The sequence below is a fragment of the Haliotis asinina genome, chromosome 2 (assembly GCF_037392515.1).
Source record: "Haliotis asinina isolate JCU_RB_2024 chromosome 2, JCU_Hal_asi_v2, whole genome shotgun sequence".
Lineage (NCBI taxonomy): Eukaryota > Metazoa > Mollusca > Gastropoda > Lepetellida > Haliotidae > Haliotis > Haliotis asinina.
In genome coordinates, this window is record NC_090281.1 from 96,879,775 (window position 1) to 96,899,315 (window position 19,541).

The following is a 19,541-nucleotide window of genomic DNA, read 5'->3' on the forward strand; positions in this document are numbered from 1 at the left end:
TTTGTTACGTTTTGCTGCATGTCCTCAACCAGTTTTAGTTAACTTGATCTTTACTAATCCCCTCGAACACATATCCATCGGTCAGTATGAACATTACTGCTCTTTCACTAAAGGATCATCTAATTATACCAATATGCATATGGTATCTGATCTAGGACAGTCAGAGAACTGTACATTAACATAGCTTTGTATATACATACATTCAAAAGCCATAATTACATGTTCATTTCATACACAGTAATATTTTTACCTATCTCTTGGTATAAAATGTTTGTCTGTTTTGTCTGATATAACATTAGTTGGATATTTCTAGATTCTATTTATATTCAGAAAAAGCTACACCATATTCACATGTGGAAATCAAGCTGTCAAATCTCAGACCAAGAGTCACAACAACCTTCTTTCATGGTGAAAGTGAAGTTATCATGTTGAACACAAGACTTTAGGATGTTTTTTGTTGACTGTTGTTTTCAGAAAATGTTGTTTCATTGTATTACCAACAAAAATAAAATATATTGTTGAAGAAATGATTGCAGTTTCATTCTGTGTTATTAATTTAATTTATGCAGGTTTGGTTCTGCATATGCTTTCAGCAGAAAGCTTGGTAATTATCTACTCAGTGTTATGTAGCAGTGGGTCAACGTGTTACTGTAGCACCCTTCTCTGTGACTTGACCTGGTAATTTCCTGCCTTGGCTGAATACAAGTGTTAGAAGATGAACATTGTGCATTGTCATATCTAGTGTGTGTGTTTGTGTGCGTGCTTGTGTGCGTGCCAGCTGGGAGGACATGGGAGTTCAGGGCTCTGCCTTAATGCAGGCTGCATGTGGTGTCATATGTCACATTACAGTTGACAAACCAGCAGCAGACCTCATGAATTGGAGTTATGACTGTATGACTACAGCTCAGCTGTATAGAATCAGCAATCCAGGTAGAAGTGTCAATCCCAAATCAACTTATAACACATGAAGCAAGCCAAGTTTGAAACTTAGATTTAATCTGCTATACAATGTACACACTAATGTGTCGGCTGCATGACACATGATTTATATGATCATTGTTGAGATAGTAATATACCATCTCTCCCAAACTAGAGAGCACACATGCCAATGGAACAGCATGCTGATGTATACTGATGTATATGTCGTCACTGACTAGAACACTGTCAGATATAAGTTGCCAGCTAGGCACACATGCATGTCATAAACATGCCATTACAGATAATATGAGTACTGTGGTTGTCTGTAATAGACACATTGTACCAATAGTGTGACAGTATTGCACTCATGTCAAAGCTAACAAACTCACAATTTCAATTCATCATAAAATATAAATTTTTCAGTAATGCATTTAATTACCACAAATGAAAAATTAACAGTTAAGAACAAACCAAACTGCTACCCACATGAAACATGTTTAGTTACACTTCTTCAAATTAGTGGACATGCTTATTGATAAATGGAAATATACACCTTTCATAAGAAACATTGTTATACTTATAGATGTTTTGCTTTGATGACAACAAATATCAATGTCCATGAAACTCTGTGTACAACCAACACATGATAATGTTATTTACAAAAACTCATGATGGATACAAAAAGAAACATTTATACAGCACTTGGATCATAAAACAAGATGTGGAATATATACTGTCATTCAGTTATGTTGTATTCTTTTGTGACAATTGATGAAAAGTAGTGGCACTTATTAGTTGTTGAGATTGTCAGTGTCCAGTTTTCACAGTCACTGTGATCCTGTTTAGCATTCTGCAAGTAAGTTCTTAATAGTGGTGTTCTATCTCATTTCTTTGATGACCCGAAGCCTGAGAAGCCCATGACTGCTGCCATATCCGGATCAATATTTGTGTTGAGTTCCTCATCTTCGGGGTCCAGCTTCCGTTTCCTGTTCTTACTTTTTTCTCGGCGGTAGGCTTTCTGCTTCTCCTCCTAGGGTCAAATGATAACAGTAAATTCAACTTTTGACAAACACTCATCTTTGATATAAACATATATTTGACAATTACATACATTTTCTCCAAAAAGAGACAAGAAATCTAACACTGATAATTTGGAAATCTGCTGTTGTGAGGGATGTGAAATTAAAGCTTCAGTCTACAATAGTGTCATCGTTCTCAAAACCCATCTTGATTTTAAATATTTAGTTAATAATGTCATCTTTCTCAGAATCTACCATGATTATAAATATTTAGTTGACTATTAATTTTATGGTCAAACTTTCTAATCTTGATCCTTGGAACTACTATTTGCAACACTCTGGGGTTGGCATGTCAGCTCAGGATTTTAAGTGATCTGATGTTCAAGTAAAATTCCCTTCATCAATTCTTAATTCCTCACAGTTGTAACATACTCAATGGCCAAGAGTAACCATGGTAATGTCATGAGTCAGTTGAGGAGGACAATGTGGTCAATGAACATGTTATGGGTTTTCCAGTTGGCATGGCCATGTGTCACTTTACTGTGAAAGGAATATGGAAAGAATGTAGGTATTTGACACGTACTATGGTGAATAGTAAAGAAACTCACCCTTGTGGAGTGTTAAGGCCAAAGAAGAACATGTACTTTGTATTAAGAACATCACATCCAATTAATGGTTGTATAGGTGTGTTTTTAAGGTGTACTCCCGGATTGTCAAAAATGAAATTTTTAATTCAATGTTTCGGTTATTGCTTAAGGAGGTAATTATGGCGTTTGACGCTCCGGGCATTAAGGAAAGCAAAACATGTTATACAGTACATTCTTTATTGTGGACACTTTGTATTGTGGCCACATAGTCATAGTCACACCAAACGAGCAAGGTAGCCACTCTGATCAACATAGTTCATGGCGGAAATCTCTTGTCTCTGAAGCTGGTCCTTGAGACACTGAAGCACTATGTCTAGCTCACGGTAGCAGTGCTTCCTTGCTGGTGCACATCTGTGGCCATACACTTGAGCAAGGCAGGCCTCCACAAACAACTGCTCTCTCTTCAACACATCAACCTGCTCATAAATGTTGGGATGACATTTCCCCCTGATATTGTTCAAACGAAGATGCCAACCTTCTAGATTGTTGTTGTGTGACAAGCCAGTGCAGGGGAAATATACCACAGGAGATATATGGTCATATCTAGAAGATCAAGACAATTCTGGCGGAGGTGTTCTGAACTTTCTGGAGTTGTTTTATGTGTTCTTTGGAGAGTCTGGTTAGAAGGCTGCTGCAGTAGTCGAGGCGGGAAATTACGAGACATCTAACTAGGCTATGTGCACTCTGCTTGGTAATGTACTTCCTGATTGTGCAATGGTACTAAGATGTTGGTGGCACATCTTACACAGTTGTTCAACTTGTGAGGACATGCACATCAGCTGCACTCCTGGATCCTTGACTTGTCTTGAGGGAGAGTTACAAAAGCAGAGGCAATTTTCACTTGATCCATATTCATCTTCTTGATGTGTTGCTGTCTTCCTACAAACAATGCTTCAGTTTTCTTGTCATTTAGTTTTAGTTTCCCTTCAATCATCCATGACATTATTTCAGACATGCATGCTTCAATCAGCTGAAGCGTACTATGTAAAGTCTATATTGAATTTATTCATCAGTTCCACATAGTCAGTATATGAGAATCAAACAGGTTGAAGTGAGGAGTGTCGCACGTGTCAGTGACATATTTAAGATGGCTGACATATATAAGAAAGAAAACTGGCTACACGTACTGAACCTTGCAGCACACCACAAGAGAGCACTGTTTTCTCAGATAACTTTCTGCACACATGCTGCAGAGATAAGATGTGAAGCAGGTGAACACAGTTCCAGTAATGCCTACTTGATGCTGCAGGCTATCAAAGAGTTTGTGGTGGTCTACAGTATCAAACACTGCACTGAGGTCTAGGAGAGTCAACAGTGCCATCTAAGGACCAAGGTCTCTGTTGAGTGATCGTCCAGATAGGCAGACTGATAGTCATCGAGGGTGTCATGCAAATTCAAGTGGTCCATCTGTCTTCTTGTAACAGCTTTCTCTAATAGCTTTGAAAGATAAGTCAGATTTGAAACAGGTCAATAGTTCTTCAAAATGTTACCATCTTGTTTTGAACTCTTTAAACAATGGTGTCACAACAGCATCTTTTAAACAGGAAGGGAAAACTCCAGATGAAAGGTTTTTGTGAATAATGTCTGTGATAACTGGCAGCAGATGATCCAGATGATCCGTCACATGATTACTTGACATCAGATCAATGAGACAGGTGGTCTTGATAGATGACTTGATGAGAGCCTGTACTTCTTTTGCAGTGCAAGGTGTGCACTCCCTCAGACACATGCTATCAAACAAAGTATTGGTGAAGAACATATCTGACTGTTGATACTCCTCAAGGAGTTTCCTGATCTCAATTATCTTATTGTCAAAGAACATACTGAAATCATGGGCTTGCTGGGAAAGACTGTCATGAGCAGAAAGAACGACATCTTTCTTCTTACCCATGAGAGAGTTCAAAATGTTGTGCAGATCTCTAGGCTTGTCCACACATTGAGCAATTTCTGCTGGCAATAAATGAACTTTCGCTCTCGTACAATCTTGCAGAAGGCATTTCTTTAGGATCTGAATATTTGTTGATGTATTTCAAGTTTGGATCTCTGCCACTTGCGTTCCGCTTTATGTCTTTGATATTTGGCCTCATGAAAAATGTCATTGTACCATGGACAGCCTGTTTTCTGTATAAAAGTTCGCTCCCTAAGAGGGGCATGACAGTCCAGAAACATAGACAGTGAAATATTGTCATCGCAATCTGATACAGTATTGCTCATAAGATCAGACTTTGCCAGGTCACTACTAAATTTCACCTTGTTAATTCCTCTGCTATTCCAACTTGCTGTCGTGACAACTGAATTCCTTGGTCTCTGCATGTTCAGAGATATCAGTATCAGGAAGTGATCAGTGTCTTCATCAACAGTTATGTTATGTTGTTGACAAGAGAATATTGTTAATGTTACTTACCTAGCTTAGATAGTTTACATTCGTATCCGTGAGAAGGAAATGTGACAATTCTGATACAAATCTAGTTAACGTTTCTAATTTCAACAACACCAGTGGTGTACTTCCACCTGTATCTGTATCATTGAGAAGGAAATGTGACAAATCTCATTAGCTCAAACTCTTTCCTCATGTCAACAATAGTACTCATGTTTTCTCCCTTGTTAAATAGAGTAGATCCCACTAGCGCGGTCTATCTGCTATTCGCAGGTTCATGTTCTCCAAGTCAGTTGACACTTTGGGTGTAATTAGAGCAGTGCTGAGCACTGCCATGCTCCACTGCTTTTCGACAGTATGGGTGTGTATTCGATAAAATATTTGACAGTCCGGGTGTGAACCATTCGGATTGTATATTACATTGAAGTTCCTCTCTCATGGTATGGTTTAAAAATATTGTTACTGTCTTGCGATGAACCAGCAAGCATGTTCTGGTCAACCTGCAGGATATATTTCAGGAAAAAAAACCCAGCAGGGCATAATCATACCTCCTCTTTCAGTTCCTTCATTCTCTCTTCAAAGTCATATTCTTTCTTCTTTTCCTCTTTTTTCTTCTTATTCATCTCAAACCTCTGCTTGACTTGGTCCAGGGAGGATCTTTCAATTCGCATGGACATTCCCAGGTTACGTTGATCTGTGGAGGTACAAGAGTGAGTTATGCAGTTGAGAAGTAGTATTACGATGATGGTACGATGGTACTACCACACATGCAGCATAGAAGTGCACTGAACTTGGTCCTTTGTTTAAAGGCAGCCTTTATAGGAGTTTTAAAATCTGACAGGTACCATGACTTTTGGCAACCGAAATGCAATGGAACCAAAAAAGCCCAACATTTCAAGATTTTCCATTCAGACACTTAGTGCCCAAGCAGGTATACAGCAACCTATCTGTATTTCCAGAATGGCAGTTGAAGCAGCATGTGAAAATATGGGCTTGTGAGCTGAAAATGCAGTGGCATTTTTCTACTGGGAAATACCGTTGGAAGTAATCTTCTACCAGGCATTGCCTGAGTAGACTATCTTGATGGCAGTCTTGGCAAAACAAATCTCCAATCCCTGGAAGGTCTACCTACATCTGAGGATGATATCTACGTATACGACTATCTTCAAGAATATGCCATAGATGCCCGTCTGCAATATGAAGCAAAGAATTGAGAAAGAAACCAATCCTGCAGCAAAGAAGCACTGGGAAGATCTACGCATAGATGACACGATATTCAGAACATTCATAGCCCAGGTGGATGTCTTGGGAATACCTATGGAGTACATACAAGCCAGTATTTCCAAATTCAAATAATTCTTGTTGGCACATGGCTATGGACTGTATTCCATTCGCCTAAATGGCCTCCGATGTGTTCCATTTTGTTGCAGATTTCGTTAGCATGGTGTAGCCATTCCAGGTTCCAAGGCAAGTACAGACGTGGTTGCCTACACTACCCATATTGTCTGGGATGGTTGGTTCCTTACAGTCCAAGAGCTTGCAAGATCTCTTTGATTTCAAAAGTCGTGGATGTTTCGGAGGTACTCCACGAGACTCTTTCTGGCTAGGAGTAGGATGCCTAAGAAATTCCTCGTATAATTGATGAATTTGGAAATACTGGCTTGTATGTGCTCAATAGGTATTTCTGACACATCCACATCGTACAGTGATTCATATAGCAGATGGGACATCTATGGCATATTGTAGCATAGGCATGACTTGGGTTTGCATGTAGCCCTCCTCTTGCTAGAAAGATTCGCATACTGCACTTGTTATGCTGGAAACTACAACGGATGCCGTTCCTTTTTCTCCGATGGTGCAATCACGGCTCCTTTTCTATAGACACAGCTTTTTTGTTGAAGACGGTCGTTTACATAGATATCGTCCTCAAATGTAGGTGGACCTTCCAGGGAATGGAGATTTGTTTTGCCAAGACTGCCATCGAGATAGTCTACTCTGGCAGTGCCTGGTAGAAGATATAGGAGAAGGCATGCCACTGCTTTTTCGGCTCACATGCCCATATGTTCATATGTCACTTCGACTGCCATTCTGGAAATACAGATAGGTTGCTGTATACCTGATTGGGCACTAAGTGTCTGAATGGAAAATCTTGAAATGTTGGACTTTATTTGGGGACACACCAGAAAAGGACTTCGACCATAGACTTCCTTAAGTGTTACCTTATCAAATTGACTTGTTCTTCCAATGATGGGACACTGCTATCCTTGAAGTTCACTTAATATTAGATAAGAACATGTTAATTAATCCTCTCTACATAAAACCCCACAAAAACATGCTCTGTTGACTGAGTGAAAGATTAAATAGTTACCTAAAAGAAATACTTACGTTTCTTTCCATTGATGTGATCCAAGAAATTAATGGAATCTTTGACAACACAATCACATACATTGCAGTAGTACCTGAAACAACAGATTACCTTCTACAGTGAAATAGTGAGTGAGTGAGTTTAGTTTTATACCGCACTCAGCAATAATCCAGCTATATGGTGCCGGTCTGTAAATAATCGAGTCTGGACCAGACAATCCAGTGATCAACAACATGAGCATCGATCTGCACAATGGGGAACTGATGACATATGTCAACCAAGTAAGTGAGTCTGACCACTCGATCCTGTTAGTCACTTCTTAGGCCTAGTCGCCTTTTATGGCAAGCATGGGATGGTGAAGGCCTATTCTACCCCGGGACCTTCATGGGTCCTACAGTGAAATAAGAATATCAGTTATTATTTTCAGTAAACTGAGTGTTGGTATGTGGATTATGATTAGCTGACAGGGTGGTACCAAGACAAGGATCCCTAGCTGAAATATGAGGGCCCTATAAAGCAATGAAATTGTGTAGTGTACTGTATTGCAAGATTTAATACTACTTAAGTTACACTAACTATATATTTCAAGCCAAGAATTGGATACAACAGATATTAACATTATACTTATTCATTCATCAGTTGAGCATATACGACTGATAAATGTTTCACTGGACTTCAGCATCAACTGTTATCAACTGAATCTGGTAATTGGTTTGACTGTAACACTAAAACTCACATTGAGTTTAACTGAAAATACAAATACTAAAATATCAGCAACCCACAGGTGAATCCTGTACTATGTTTACATATACAACATGCATAACCAATGGACACATGACACTTCAGGTTGAAAGTGTAAGGAGTTGTGTCAACAAAGTGATTTAAAAGCCATTGAAAGCATTGTCAAGGTATTGAAGATATTGAGCATATCTGACAACCACACAATGCACCTCTTACCCTCCTTGTTGTGATGCTGGAGTTGTTTTTGTGATGACTGTGGACTTGCCAAGTTTGGAATCAAGATCAACCTTAAACAGAATACGGATCTCCATGTTATCAAAGGACATCCACACGTACAGCAAATGACAAGCATGAAGCCATTTGGATTGACTGTGCTGTTTGCATGCATATTGTACTGTTTGCATTAACATTAAATACTGATACATATTGTCTTGTGTATCCTTGGTGACATAACTGATCTCACAATCGTCAGTCTGAATTACTGAGCAATGCAGTTTTGAGTTGATATGATCAAGGATGAAACCATCTGAACATATAAAATCTGAACCTTTATACATTATTTCTGGATTGTAATCTGTACTGCAGAGTACTCTGAAATATTAGTCAACTTTGGAAGGTTCATTAGTTCAGTTCAGAGCTTAATTCACTTCATAGAATACTGCATAGCCTTATTTTGTCATATATACAGAAATATCACTAAACACTTTCATTAATTTCATTAAGCATTCCACAATGATGGTGGAACATCGTGTACCATGCCCATGAAGTTGGATCATGTTGACAGAACTGATACAAACCTTGTACTCTCTTGGCTTGAGAAGCTCCCTCTTGACTGGTACTTCATCATCTTCATCGTCTAGCTCTTTTGCCAAAAGACGTTCTGCTGCGATTTTCTCGTATTCATCTCGATCCCACTTCCTCCTGTGGTCTGGAATTGGTTTCTGGAAGAGACACAGTCATGAAAATATAAATTATGGTCAAAGTGTTGAAAGTTCACCACAAAGGATTGGAATAACATGAATGAATACTACAAGTAAAAGAGACAATTCCTCAGTGGAAGAATATTCCTCAAACTCATTTAAACAACTCTGCAGATATGTCTGTTACCCATTGCAGAATACTGACACAAACATCCATTTCGGAAACTTTTACTGTAACAAGGCTACAGGACAAACATTACATTGATCAAGTGTGAAAACACAGTTTGTCTTTTGAACTTGCGTAAGTTCAAATTCTTTGCAATTAGTTTGTCAGCAGTGTAAAAGATGTAACGTTTTATTGCTGAATTGATAAACTGACATGTTGAATCTGTTCAAAACGAAACGAAATTTTGTTGGATTCTACTTCATTTGATTTTAAAACAAGACATTCCTGAAATCAACATCCCCCACATAAAAACATCACAATTTTCATTCTCATTCACAGTAAATCTCCAGTAAAAATAGTGTCACTGACTTGGGTTGAAATATTTACGGCTAAACGGGTATATGTACAAGTGGAAAATTAATACAAATATTCTGAGCCATGTTCAAAATAGGACAAAAGAATAAATATATAATTTAGAAACAAACTGTAGTCCGAAGGGACATAGTATTTACTTTCATCAATTTGCTTTGCGATGAAGTTAAAAAAATACATGATAACGCCAGCAAATTCTACTCTCATCAAACAACAGAAAATAATCTCGTTTGTCGTTTCTGACAAAAACATACTTCGTACGCCATGTTGTCTGTGTAGGACTTGGCTTCAGTCAACCAGTTCGCATCAAGTCAGCTGCAAGCATGATTCGAATAAGAGTTACCGCCCTTTAATCTCACGCTCTATGCCAAGACTTCATGGCTATGCGCCGTTAAACCAGGACTAAGAAAGCATTTCGTTCCGATGTGCAATTTATCAGTTGGCAAGGCATGGTCAGCTTACCTCGACAGGGGTGGTAGGTTTGCATGGTGAAAGAGTGCTCAGGAGCAACAAAGAAACATTATCTATATCAACAAAAGTTATAAAGTGTATTGTTGATTAAAGCCACAAATGTAGATGAGATTCTTTCTACTTCATGGGAGGAGATAGGCAAAGTAGACAATCATATTTTTGCCTCAGTGAAGATATGGGTTTTTAGTTCAGCTGATTACTAGGCTTTTCTCTGTTTGAAGTATAACAATGCATGTTATTCGCATCTAATAGAATCTCTGCATAAGTCATTGAAACGGAGGACGCAAGCCGGAAAATGCGTTATTTTAGTAAGAAATACAGTCGATATATGTCCTATATGTGCACATACTAATGCATCAAACAAATCAGGGCGGTTGGATATGATACTGTACAGAACTGTCATTTTACCCACGTTACGAAACAGTTACTGATACCTGCAAACCAAGGCTTCAGACGATAGTTCCCTGAAAGAGTCTATAATTAACACTCAATGTTTAAATTTCTCATTGTCACGTAATCAAATCTATAATAAATACACAATAAAGCCGTATCAAATAAAACAGCTATCGAAGCTTGACACTTGTGTTCCTAATACCTTGTGCCAATATTAGAAGTCAGTAAAACCACTGTTCATACCTGCAATAAACTCCTATTCATGCTTATGTTTGATTCTTGTAGTGACATTACACATACCTGGGCTTGCTTAATCTGTTGAAGCAAAAAGTGGTAAAATCAGTTACAAAGAATAGTATTGGCAAACACAAAGACAATGGACATGTGCAGTGCAGAAGTATCCTAAAACACGTGTTATGGTATGTTGTATCTGTGATTAGTATCACAAAACGGTATCACCCACGTAACGAGTTTTGACAACGTAACCAGTAATCCTTTACTTCATCAATATTCATTTAATCGATAATGTTTACAAGTTGTACAAACTATTCATTTTACCACAAACATGACACACATATTTTAAAGATTTGTTAAATCCCGTATCACTTGATGGCTGTCTTCAGGAGTGGAATGCTATATTGGAAAATATATTACTGAACATAAGCATCAACAGTACACTGATTGTGTGAATGCAGAAACGTGTTCTGATGTAACAACTGGAGAAATGATATCTGCAATCAGGGAGCCTATATAGAGGCTGTAGAGTATTCCTGCTGCAATAGACGATGCTGAGCTGACGAAGTCAACAGGAGACGACGGAATTCCGGCAGAATCTTGAAACTAGCATCTCAAGGGGCATATCGTTGTTGCAAAATCTTTATTTGCTTTAAACTTTACTTACAACTTTACAGCATATAAATACAACGCGTTACATGTTTAAAAACGAGCGATTGAATTAACGTGCACAAAGAGAACAGAGACACGTGTGATTAATCAGTTTGTCCTCCAACAACAAGTAACAGCATGTACGCTCTTCTATCGATAGCATAACGGTACACAGTAACTGGTTTAAACAGGTTTGAAAATATGAAGCCTTCGTATACATCAAGGGCTGTGGATCAGGGCAGTGGTTAAACAGTACGTATTCAGGGTTTTAATTGCTATTATTGACAGTTTTTATTTCCAGTCTCCCTTGTTACAGTTATAGATACAGTAGAGCCAAGGGTCTCTAGGGTCTTTTACAAGAAAACCTTGTTTGGTAACAGAAAAAACAGGATATTTTTCTAACAAAGCACAAAACAACAACAACAACATCAACAGGCCCCACAACACATTCACTCGCCAATTACGTACACTTACAAGTTTCAAATACTTGTAATTACAGTAAGTTTGTTTGCGTTCAAGTGCATTTATCATATAAAAAGATATTCAATACCTTTGTCGAGAATGAAGGTGTAATACCAAGGAGAGTTTACAAAACATCATATAACATATTCATTCTTTAATCCATTGCTCAAACGCATACTAAATCGAAGAAAAGGCAGATTCAGCTCTGTTTCGTGGATTTCAAGAAAGGGTTCGACATGGTTAACCGAAGTAAATTAGTTTCTTTTCTTTTAAGAAATGGTATCCGTAGAAATATATTACGTGTAAATCAACATTTATATGACAGTGTGAAGTCTGCTGTAGAAACATAAGGGAGAAAACTATCTGATTATTTTTATTGTTTCACTGGTGTTAGACAAGGATGTCAACTTAGTCCCTAGTTGCTCTCAATATTTAAAAAATTGTGGACCAGGACATTCATTAATTAGTGATAGGTAACACAGCCCAATTACTTAGAGTGCTATTTTTATCTGCATTTTGGGAGGTCTTCGTTTTGGGAGGCCTGCGTTTTGGGAGTGAACCGCACAGATAGTCTTCTTCCATTTTCTCGAGAGTTTAAATGGTCGTTTAACACAACTTAAGGACAAAAATGTGGGGTGGGGAGGCGATGGTGTGGGCACCCCACTCTGGATCCGCCTATGTCGGCAGTAGTGATGTCGTCTATGGAACAATCTAAAGCAACATATACAACTATTAGATATGAACTCCCATATCAAGACACAACAAAGGTATTGCTTGTATCGCGAACGTTAAGTCCCCGAAGCACACGTAAAATGTTTCGTGGTGGCATGGTGGGAGAGCGAGGGAACAAAATACCAGCGCCTTGAGCATGTACTGTGGTCCATTTGGCTCAAAAGCGGACCGATAAATTTCAGTGTAACTCGAAAACGAAGACGCACAGCAAACTCAATGAAACGCTGATCGCAATCAAAACATCATACAAACTCTGTGAGGTTTTTGCAGAAGTTTTGTCCTAATAATGCTAAATTTGTTTAACAAACTATCAGAAAAATGTTTGCAAAGTTCACTGATTATTACGAGGGAGGAGTGTGGAGAAAGGAACAGCCAGGTGTTCGAGAAACACGTGCACAAGTGCCGAGAAAGTTATTTATATATGATCCTGTGCTGCCTCCATGCTTTCTCGTACACCTGACTGTCCCTTTCTCTGCACTCCTCCCTCGTAACAATTAATGAACTGTCAATATTTTAATGATAGTTTGTTAAACAACATTTTTTGTATTTTTAAGAAAGATATTCTGAAAAAATCTCACAGAGTTGGTATGATGTTCTGATTATGATCAGCGTTTCCTTGAGTATGTTATGTTTTTAATAGTTTTCGAGCTAGATTGCAATTCATTGGTCCGCTTTTGAGCCAAACGGACTGTAGTTATGTGGATATGTGCACTATATATACATATCCTGTCCCAATCCTAGGGAGAAGATGTCTCCCTCCGATTATTGAGGAAAAACGTCTTAAATGATGGAATTCATGGCCCGTTAAAATTGTATAATTGCTGAATTGCCAAGCAAAAATAATGTATTGTACGCGGGAATATGCTTCAGTAACAGAATTACAGCCGTGGAACGCCCTCAAACCGCATGTGAACGACCAAAAAGACTTCAAAGGTAAAGTGAATTATTTGCGATGGGTTGGTTGAGTGAACTCAGTAGCAGCCGTTCGAGTTCTGCAGTTTGGCAGAAGCAATGTATGGGCACAATCAACTGTCTGAGAGTACCACACGCTGGAAATGTCGCACTGTCGCACTAGAAACGCACACAGTTTATTGAGGCTGACTTTAAGACCAGATATTACATAGTGTTCATGGTATTACTGTGAGATATGCACACACACGTTCTGCACTGCTAGGTAAACTGTGTCCACTCAGATAGGAGATACAATTATATGGTAGTAGACTTACATCAGTAGAAGTGTCTTTTATCTTCCTCTTTCAACATGCGAGTTGCGACTTGATTATAAATATTATCAATTTGCAGATGATTATCAACATAGGATGAAGGTGTAGTATCTTTAATTTCAAGTTGTTTGTTCAGTTTGATGGGGTCACCATTGATATTCTAAGACAATCTCCGAGATCACTGCGAACTATAGCCCAAGACAATGTGAAACACATGGTGTGTCGTGTAGTGCGTATTTGAATTCGTTATTGCTGATTTCAGTTGCTTTGTCAACCTTGGTAGAGTCTGCCTTCTATGGGGCGGTGGAGTAACGTAGTAGGTAAAGCATTTGCTCGTCACGCTGAAGGCCCGGGTTCGATTCCCCACACTCACACACTCCCCAAACTCACTCACTCTGTCTTCTTTAATGGGTAGCCTATTGCATGAACAAAAATCGTGTGTTTGATAGACGGGGCGTAATCATGTTCCAAGTTTCGATTTATGCGGTATGTGTGGAACCCATTTTCAGTCCTCTACGGCAGGTGTATTTAGGTATGTTTTAATATGTTTTGATCTGTGGGACCCAAAAGGGTGTGTCCATCTGTCCATGCCTCCACACTGGGATGATGACTACGATGTTGTGATTGCATGAGCGCTTCATGTCCTAATTTTGTGTCTTAAATAGTTTTATACACTGAAATATTGGAATGTATCCGTCACAAGATTCAGAATGATGTGTGGCTGTCGCAGCTCTCTGATGAGTCCCCTATAGGTGTACATTAAACCCTCTGGTAACCAGGAACATCCTTATTCTTCAAACGTCTAACATATGCATGTGTATAAAATACCGTTATTCTAAAGTTATGAATTGTGAGTGGTGGGTGGTGTATGTGGATGATAGCAGGGAGGCTCTAACTCTAACTTGTAGATTATCCCTGGTGGTAGTTGCTGGTGGTGGTCCTGGGGTGGAAGATGGTGACAGGTGGTCTTATAGCCTAACTGAAAGGTAGGACATTTTCGTGTAGTTAGCAGCCAAGCGTGCAGCAAGTAAATGTTTTTCGTGTACGCACCATAGGTTGCAAAGTTTTATATTTAGATAATACTGAGGGCTTGCCCAACTTTCGTATGACCTATAGCAAAACCCACGTGTAAGCCTGGGCTTCTTCTTACAATGGTAGGTCCGCACTTGGCAACCAGAAAGCGACTAAAGGCAGTGTGTGAAATATCCCCAAACTCAGCAAGACTCAGGACTGGTGACTTTATATGTTACCAGCCCAAACTGGATTTAACCAGACAGACACCAAGATCTGGTGAATGTACTCAGATGTATGGAACATCTATAATTTTTTACCAAACCATCGGGCTGGCCAGCTGTAAATTTAGACCGTCCATTTAGAGATCAAGAAGACCCGCCAAGCAGCTTACTTATGAAAACAAACCCATCCCTAGCGGCACAATCCTGAATATAAAAGGTTACATATGTGACACATCGCTTTACATGCTTCAAATAACAAATAACAGATTTTGACCCACAACCAGGGAAACTTGACCCACAACCAGGGAAACTTGACCCACAACCAGGGAAACCTGACCCACAACCAGGGAAACTTGACCCACACCCAGGGAAACCAGGGAAACTTGACCCACAACCAGGGAAACTTGACCCACACCCAGGGAAACCTGACCCACAACCAGGGAAACTTGACCCACACCCAGGGAAACTAAGAGCTTCAAACCAATGAACTATGGATCCGGATTTACGTCCGCATAACAAGGGACATAACTCTGGATAGCCAGTTGTGATGGTGTTCATTCACTCTTTTAAGTGATGCAACAAAATCAGAATGTTGTGTAGATATATCCTTGTCACGACAGCCTGATGTGCATTTAAATAATCTCTGCGATGAGACCATAGAGACTATGTGCCTTCCCCGATGTGGTCACCTGTGGCAGCGTGATGACAATATATCTGTTACGATGTTGAATGGCACATGTAAAGCTTGGAAAGAAGAAAAATCACAAATATTGCTTATCAGTCTTATTCTAGTTTTGAAGTACACAATCTACTCAAGGGCGATGTGACATATGTACAAGCCCTCCGGCCACAGACAGCCCCGATTAACTACACAGCGAATGATCAGTCTGTTACATGGTAGCCAGAAGGCAGGATTTCTGCTCCTACCAATAATCACAGACACTGTCTCCCGCAATCCTCACTCTTCTCCCTCTCCCTCTTTCCCCTTTTTCTCGCTCTAGTTTTAATAGTACACAACTATATATCTTAATCTTCCCTCCCCATTTCCCCTCTCTCTGTCTCCCTCCTCCTCCTTCTCTCTCTCTCTCTCTCTCTCTCTCTCTCTCTCAATCCCGGCAAGTTTAATTTAGGAAATTAAAACCCACATTTATTCTTGCGCTGTCTGAAAGTGTCAAGTATCGATCAGTCTGGCAACAGGCGATTACCTTAAACACAGAGATCCAATACCTCATTTCACAGACCTACCTCATTGTAGTGTTTAAGCGACTGGAAATTGAATCCCCCTTGATCGGGGTCCAACTTGAAGGTACATGCGTATAAGAAATAGTTCTTATCGAAAAACAGCAATTAATAAGAATTAACATGTCCTTTGGTTGTTATACATTTTGAGCATGCTGTAAAACACTAGATTTTAGTGCGAGGACGTGTGTCAAGCTATTTACCCCGATGTATTTCCGTGTCTCATTGTCTTACACACCTTACACTGTAAAAGCGCAGCAAAACATTAGTGTATGGACTCATGTTTTTGAAGATTTCATAACGCAGGTGCGGTGTCTTTACACTGGAGAGCGTCATGGCTTCGTTGGGAGACAGGCAGATGTTCAATCGTGGCTTTTTTCTTCTCAAGGGCTGAAAAAAAAGACTCGAGTGTTTAAAAGACCACTATGGCATTAATGAACTTTCTGTTCGATGTATGTTTTAGTTCAGGCTTCTTTAAGCAACTATTTCAGCTTTGGGTTCTTGGGACTGCAAATGGACTATGCAAGACACGCTGTAAAGACACAAATGCCAGTCAGCGTCGAAATAAATTCCTGAAAGTGTTGCTTTAAAGAGACGATTTGTTATCATGACTTTCTCACGGAAACGTTTCCTTATGAGCAGGCTGTTGTTTTTTGTTAAGCATTATGAAACAATATGAAAAGAAAACAGTGTTATTCACGAGTCCATTTTCCCTCTGAGGCAATCAAAAATCTGTAAGAAAGAGACATAAGAGAATTAAACCAGCAAACAACACTATGTAGTCAATCATGTTGACATTTATAAGATATGTTCTTTACCTTATTTCCAAGGGAGAGAAACCGTCCAGTACATGAAGATAAGGTCATGCAATAATTTTGCTTCCCGCGTGTTCTTTACCTGATGCGTGGGTGATCATGAGGTGTTTGTTGGTAGCGGGCAGGTGATACCGATGCAGGCAGAGGCTACTTCATCAGCCATGTTGTCTGTGATACTTTAGGTGAGTGATGAGCCTATTTCATCTGCCACCCGTCAATTCTTGAACAGTAAACTTGCTTAGCTTAACATATGCTAGCAGCAAATTTCAGTGAACTGACAGAGATGTACAAAATGTATTGACATTATTTATACTGTAAAAGGCAGGACGTGTAAATCAAGTCAATGGCGGGAAAAGGGGACACAGAGAACAAAGTTTGACAATCGACTAGTTGTGGCACGTCATTACATGAATGTCTGTTGCCTTTTGTGCTCACCTGAAGCCTGTCTATTCTTCCTTTTCTTACCTTTTTGACGAATGAAACAACAAATCATGCGATGTCGACACGTCCAGGCAAGCACGACGTCTCTTCACTAGTGTAATATAAGAAGGCAAATGGAACATTCTGAACGTCTTCCTCTACCCCTGTTGCAGAGCATTAGTACTCTCCATTCGAAAAAGATGTTAAGAAGGGGACAGGTGATAAGAAGGGGGCGGATGAAGAAAAGGGGTCAGGTGATAACAAAAGGGCAGGTGATAAGAAGGGACAGGTGATGAGAAGGGACAGATGACAAGAAGGGACAGATGATGAGAAGGGACAGGTGATAAGAAGGGGGCAGATGATGAGAAGGGGACAGATGATGAGAAGGGGGCAGGTGTTGAGAAGGGGCAGGTGATGAGAAGGGAGCAGATGATGAGAACGGGGCAGGTGATGAGAAGAGGGCAGATGATGGGAAGGGGGCAGGTGATGAGAAGGGACAGGTGGTGAGAACGGGGCAGATGATAAGAAGTGGCATGTGACGAGAAGGGGCAGATGATGAGAAGGAAAAGGTGATTAGAAGGGGCAGATGATGAGAATGGGGTAGGTGATGGGAAGGAGGCAGATGATACAAAGGGGCAGATGATGAGAAGGGGCTGATGATAAGAAGGGGACAGAAGATGAGAAAGGGACAGGTGATAAGAAGGGGGGCAGATGATGAGAAGGGGGCAGGTGATAACAACTGGCAGATGATGAGAAGGGGACAGGTGATGAGAACGGGGCAGATGATAAGAAGTGGCAGCTGATGAGCAGGGGCATATGATAAGAAGGGGCAGATGATGAGAAGGGGCAGATGATGAGAAGGAAAAGGTGATGGGAAGGGGGCAGATGATACGAAGGGGCAGATGGTGAGAAGGGGCTGCTGATAAGAAGGGGGGCAGGTGATAAGAAAGGGACACATGATAAGAAGGGGGGCAGATGATAAGAAGGGGCAGATGATGAGAAGGGGGCTGATGATAAGAAGGGGCAGGTGATAAGAAGGGACCGGCGATGTGAAGGGACAGGTGATGAGAAGGGACAGGTGATGTGAAGGGGCAGATGATTAGTTTGAGACAGACATCCCCGCGCAAGGTAGATCTACACGTGTCTTTGGCATCTTTTGTCATTTGTTCTCCTTGATGTTAAGTAATACAACGTTATACAATAAAAAAATATTTTGACTTTATCTATAACCATTTTGACTACTGGTTTGTGGCCATTTTGACATGGATGTTTTATGGCCGTTTTGACGTGTGGTTATTTTGACAAGGGCTTCGTGTGTGTCCCCATTCCAAAAGTCTTCGATATGACAGATTTTCAAGTTTCATTGACCAGACTGATAATCCTAATTGTCCTCTTAATAAAGTATTGTGTGACACTTAATTATTGTAAGAAAGGAAATTTCGCCTTAAATTAGAGATGGAATTACAATCATAATATTGGTTGTATCGGTACAAATATACAATATGCCATTCAGTGGTCTCTTGGCAAGATTTCGCCCCTCGCATGCACTATGCATAAAAGTAAATACCACACCTTGGCCCCATGAGAGAAAACCGCCCAGGATGTAGTCTTTGTGTTTAATTTACAGATGGTTTGGTGTCAATTTAGAGAGAGAGGACAGGACATTCTGGAGATAACAAACCTACTTAGGGACTGTTACCTGCAGCCAATAAGAGTTGTGTTCCGATAACCTACTTCATTTCAAGGATGATAGATTTCTAATGGGAACTTTTATGTACTCATTAAGGGAAGTCCATTATAGAAACATAAATGTCATAAAAGAATAAACGTATATATCCAGCCAAGTAATGCTTTTATAATGTCGCATAAAATAATTCTAAATGCCATGTGCAAAAGCAGAAGTGGAATTATTTGAGTTGAAGTCCGAGAAAGAGTTTGAAAAATGAATTTAAGTATAATGAAATCCAGTAACATGATATTAACGCAGAGGAATACTTTTTTCACACTAATTTAAACGTGAAATGAAACTGATGTAGTGAGCTATGTGGACGATTGTGATAGGGTTTGTTTCAGAAATATACACTTAATTAATTAATTATGCCTACAAAATAAAAAGTACACATTTGAGACAGAGCTGAGAA

At 39.6% G+C, this 19,541-nt stretch overlaps 1 protein-coding gene across 1 annotated transcript; it reads right to left on the reverse strand.

Annotated features, from left to right (window-relative positions):
• Positions 1 to 979: 979 nt before the first annotated feature.
• LOC137273053 (zinc finger matrin-type protein 2-like) lies at positions 980 to 9,813 on the reverse strand. The gene is made up of 6 exons (XM_067805493.1): positions 9,780 to 9,813; positions 8,865 to 9,008; positions 8,284 to 8,354; positions 7,347 to 7,420; positions 5,510 to 5,655; positions 980 to 1,948 (listed from the first exon to the last, which is right to left on the reverse strand). Exons 1-6 carry the CDS (start codon positions 9,789 to 9,791, stop codon positions 1,802 to 1,804), a joined length of 594 nt encoding a protein of 197 aa, XP_067661594.1. The 5' UTR covers positions 9,792 to 9,813; the 3' UTR covers positions 980 to 1,801.
• Positions 9,814 to 19,541: the final 9,728 nt, after the last annotated feature.

Excerpts from the sequence above, each read along its gene's own strand:
- LOC137273053 (XM_067805493.1), bottom strand. Across the intron at positions 5,656-7,346 it reads TCACATCAATGGAAAGAAAC|ATCAACGTAACCTGGGAATG; the intron begins GTAAGTATTTCT and ends GTACCTCCACAG. Across the intron at positions 1,949-5,509 it reads TGAAGGAACTGAAAGAGGAG|GAGGAGAAGCAGAAAGCCTA; the intron begins GTATGATTATGC and ends ATTTGACCCTAG.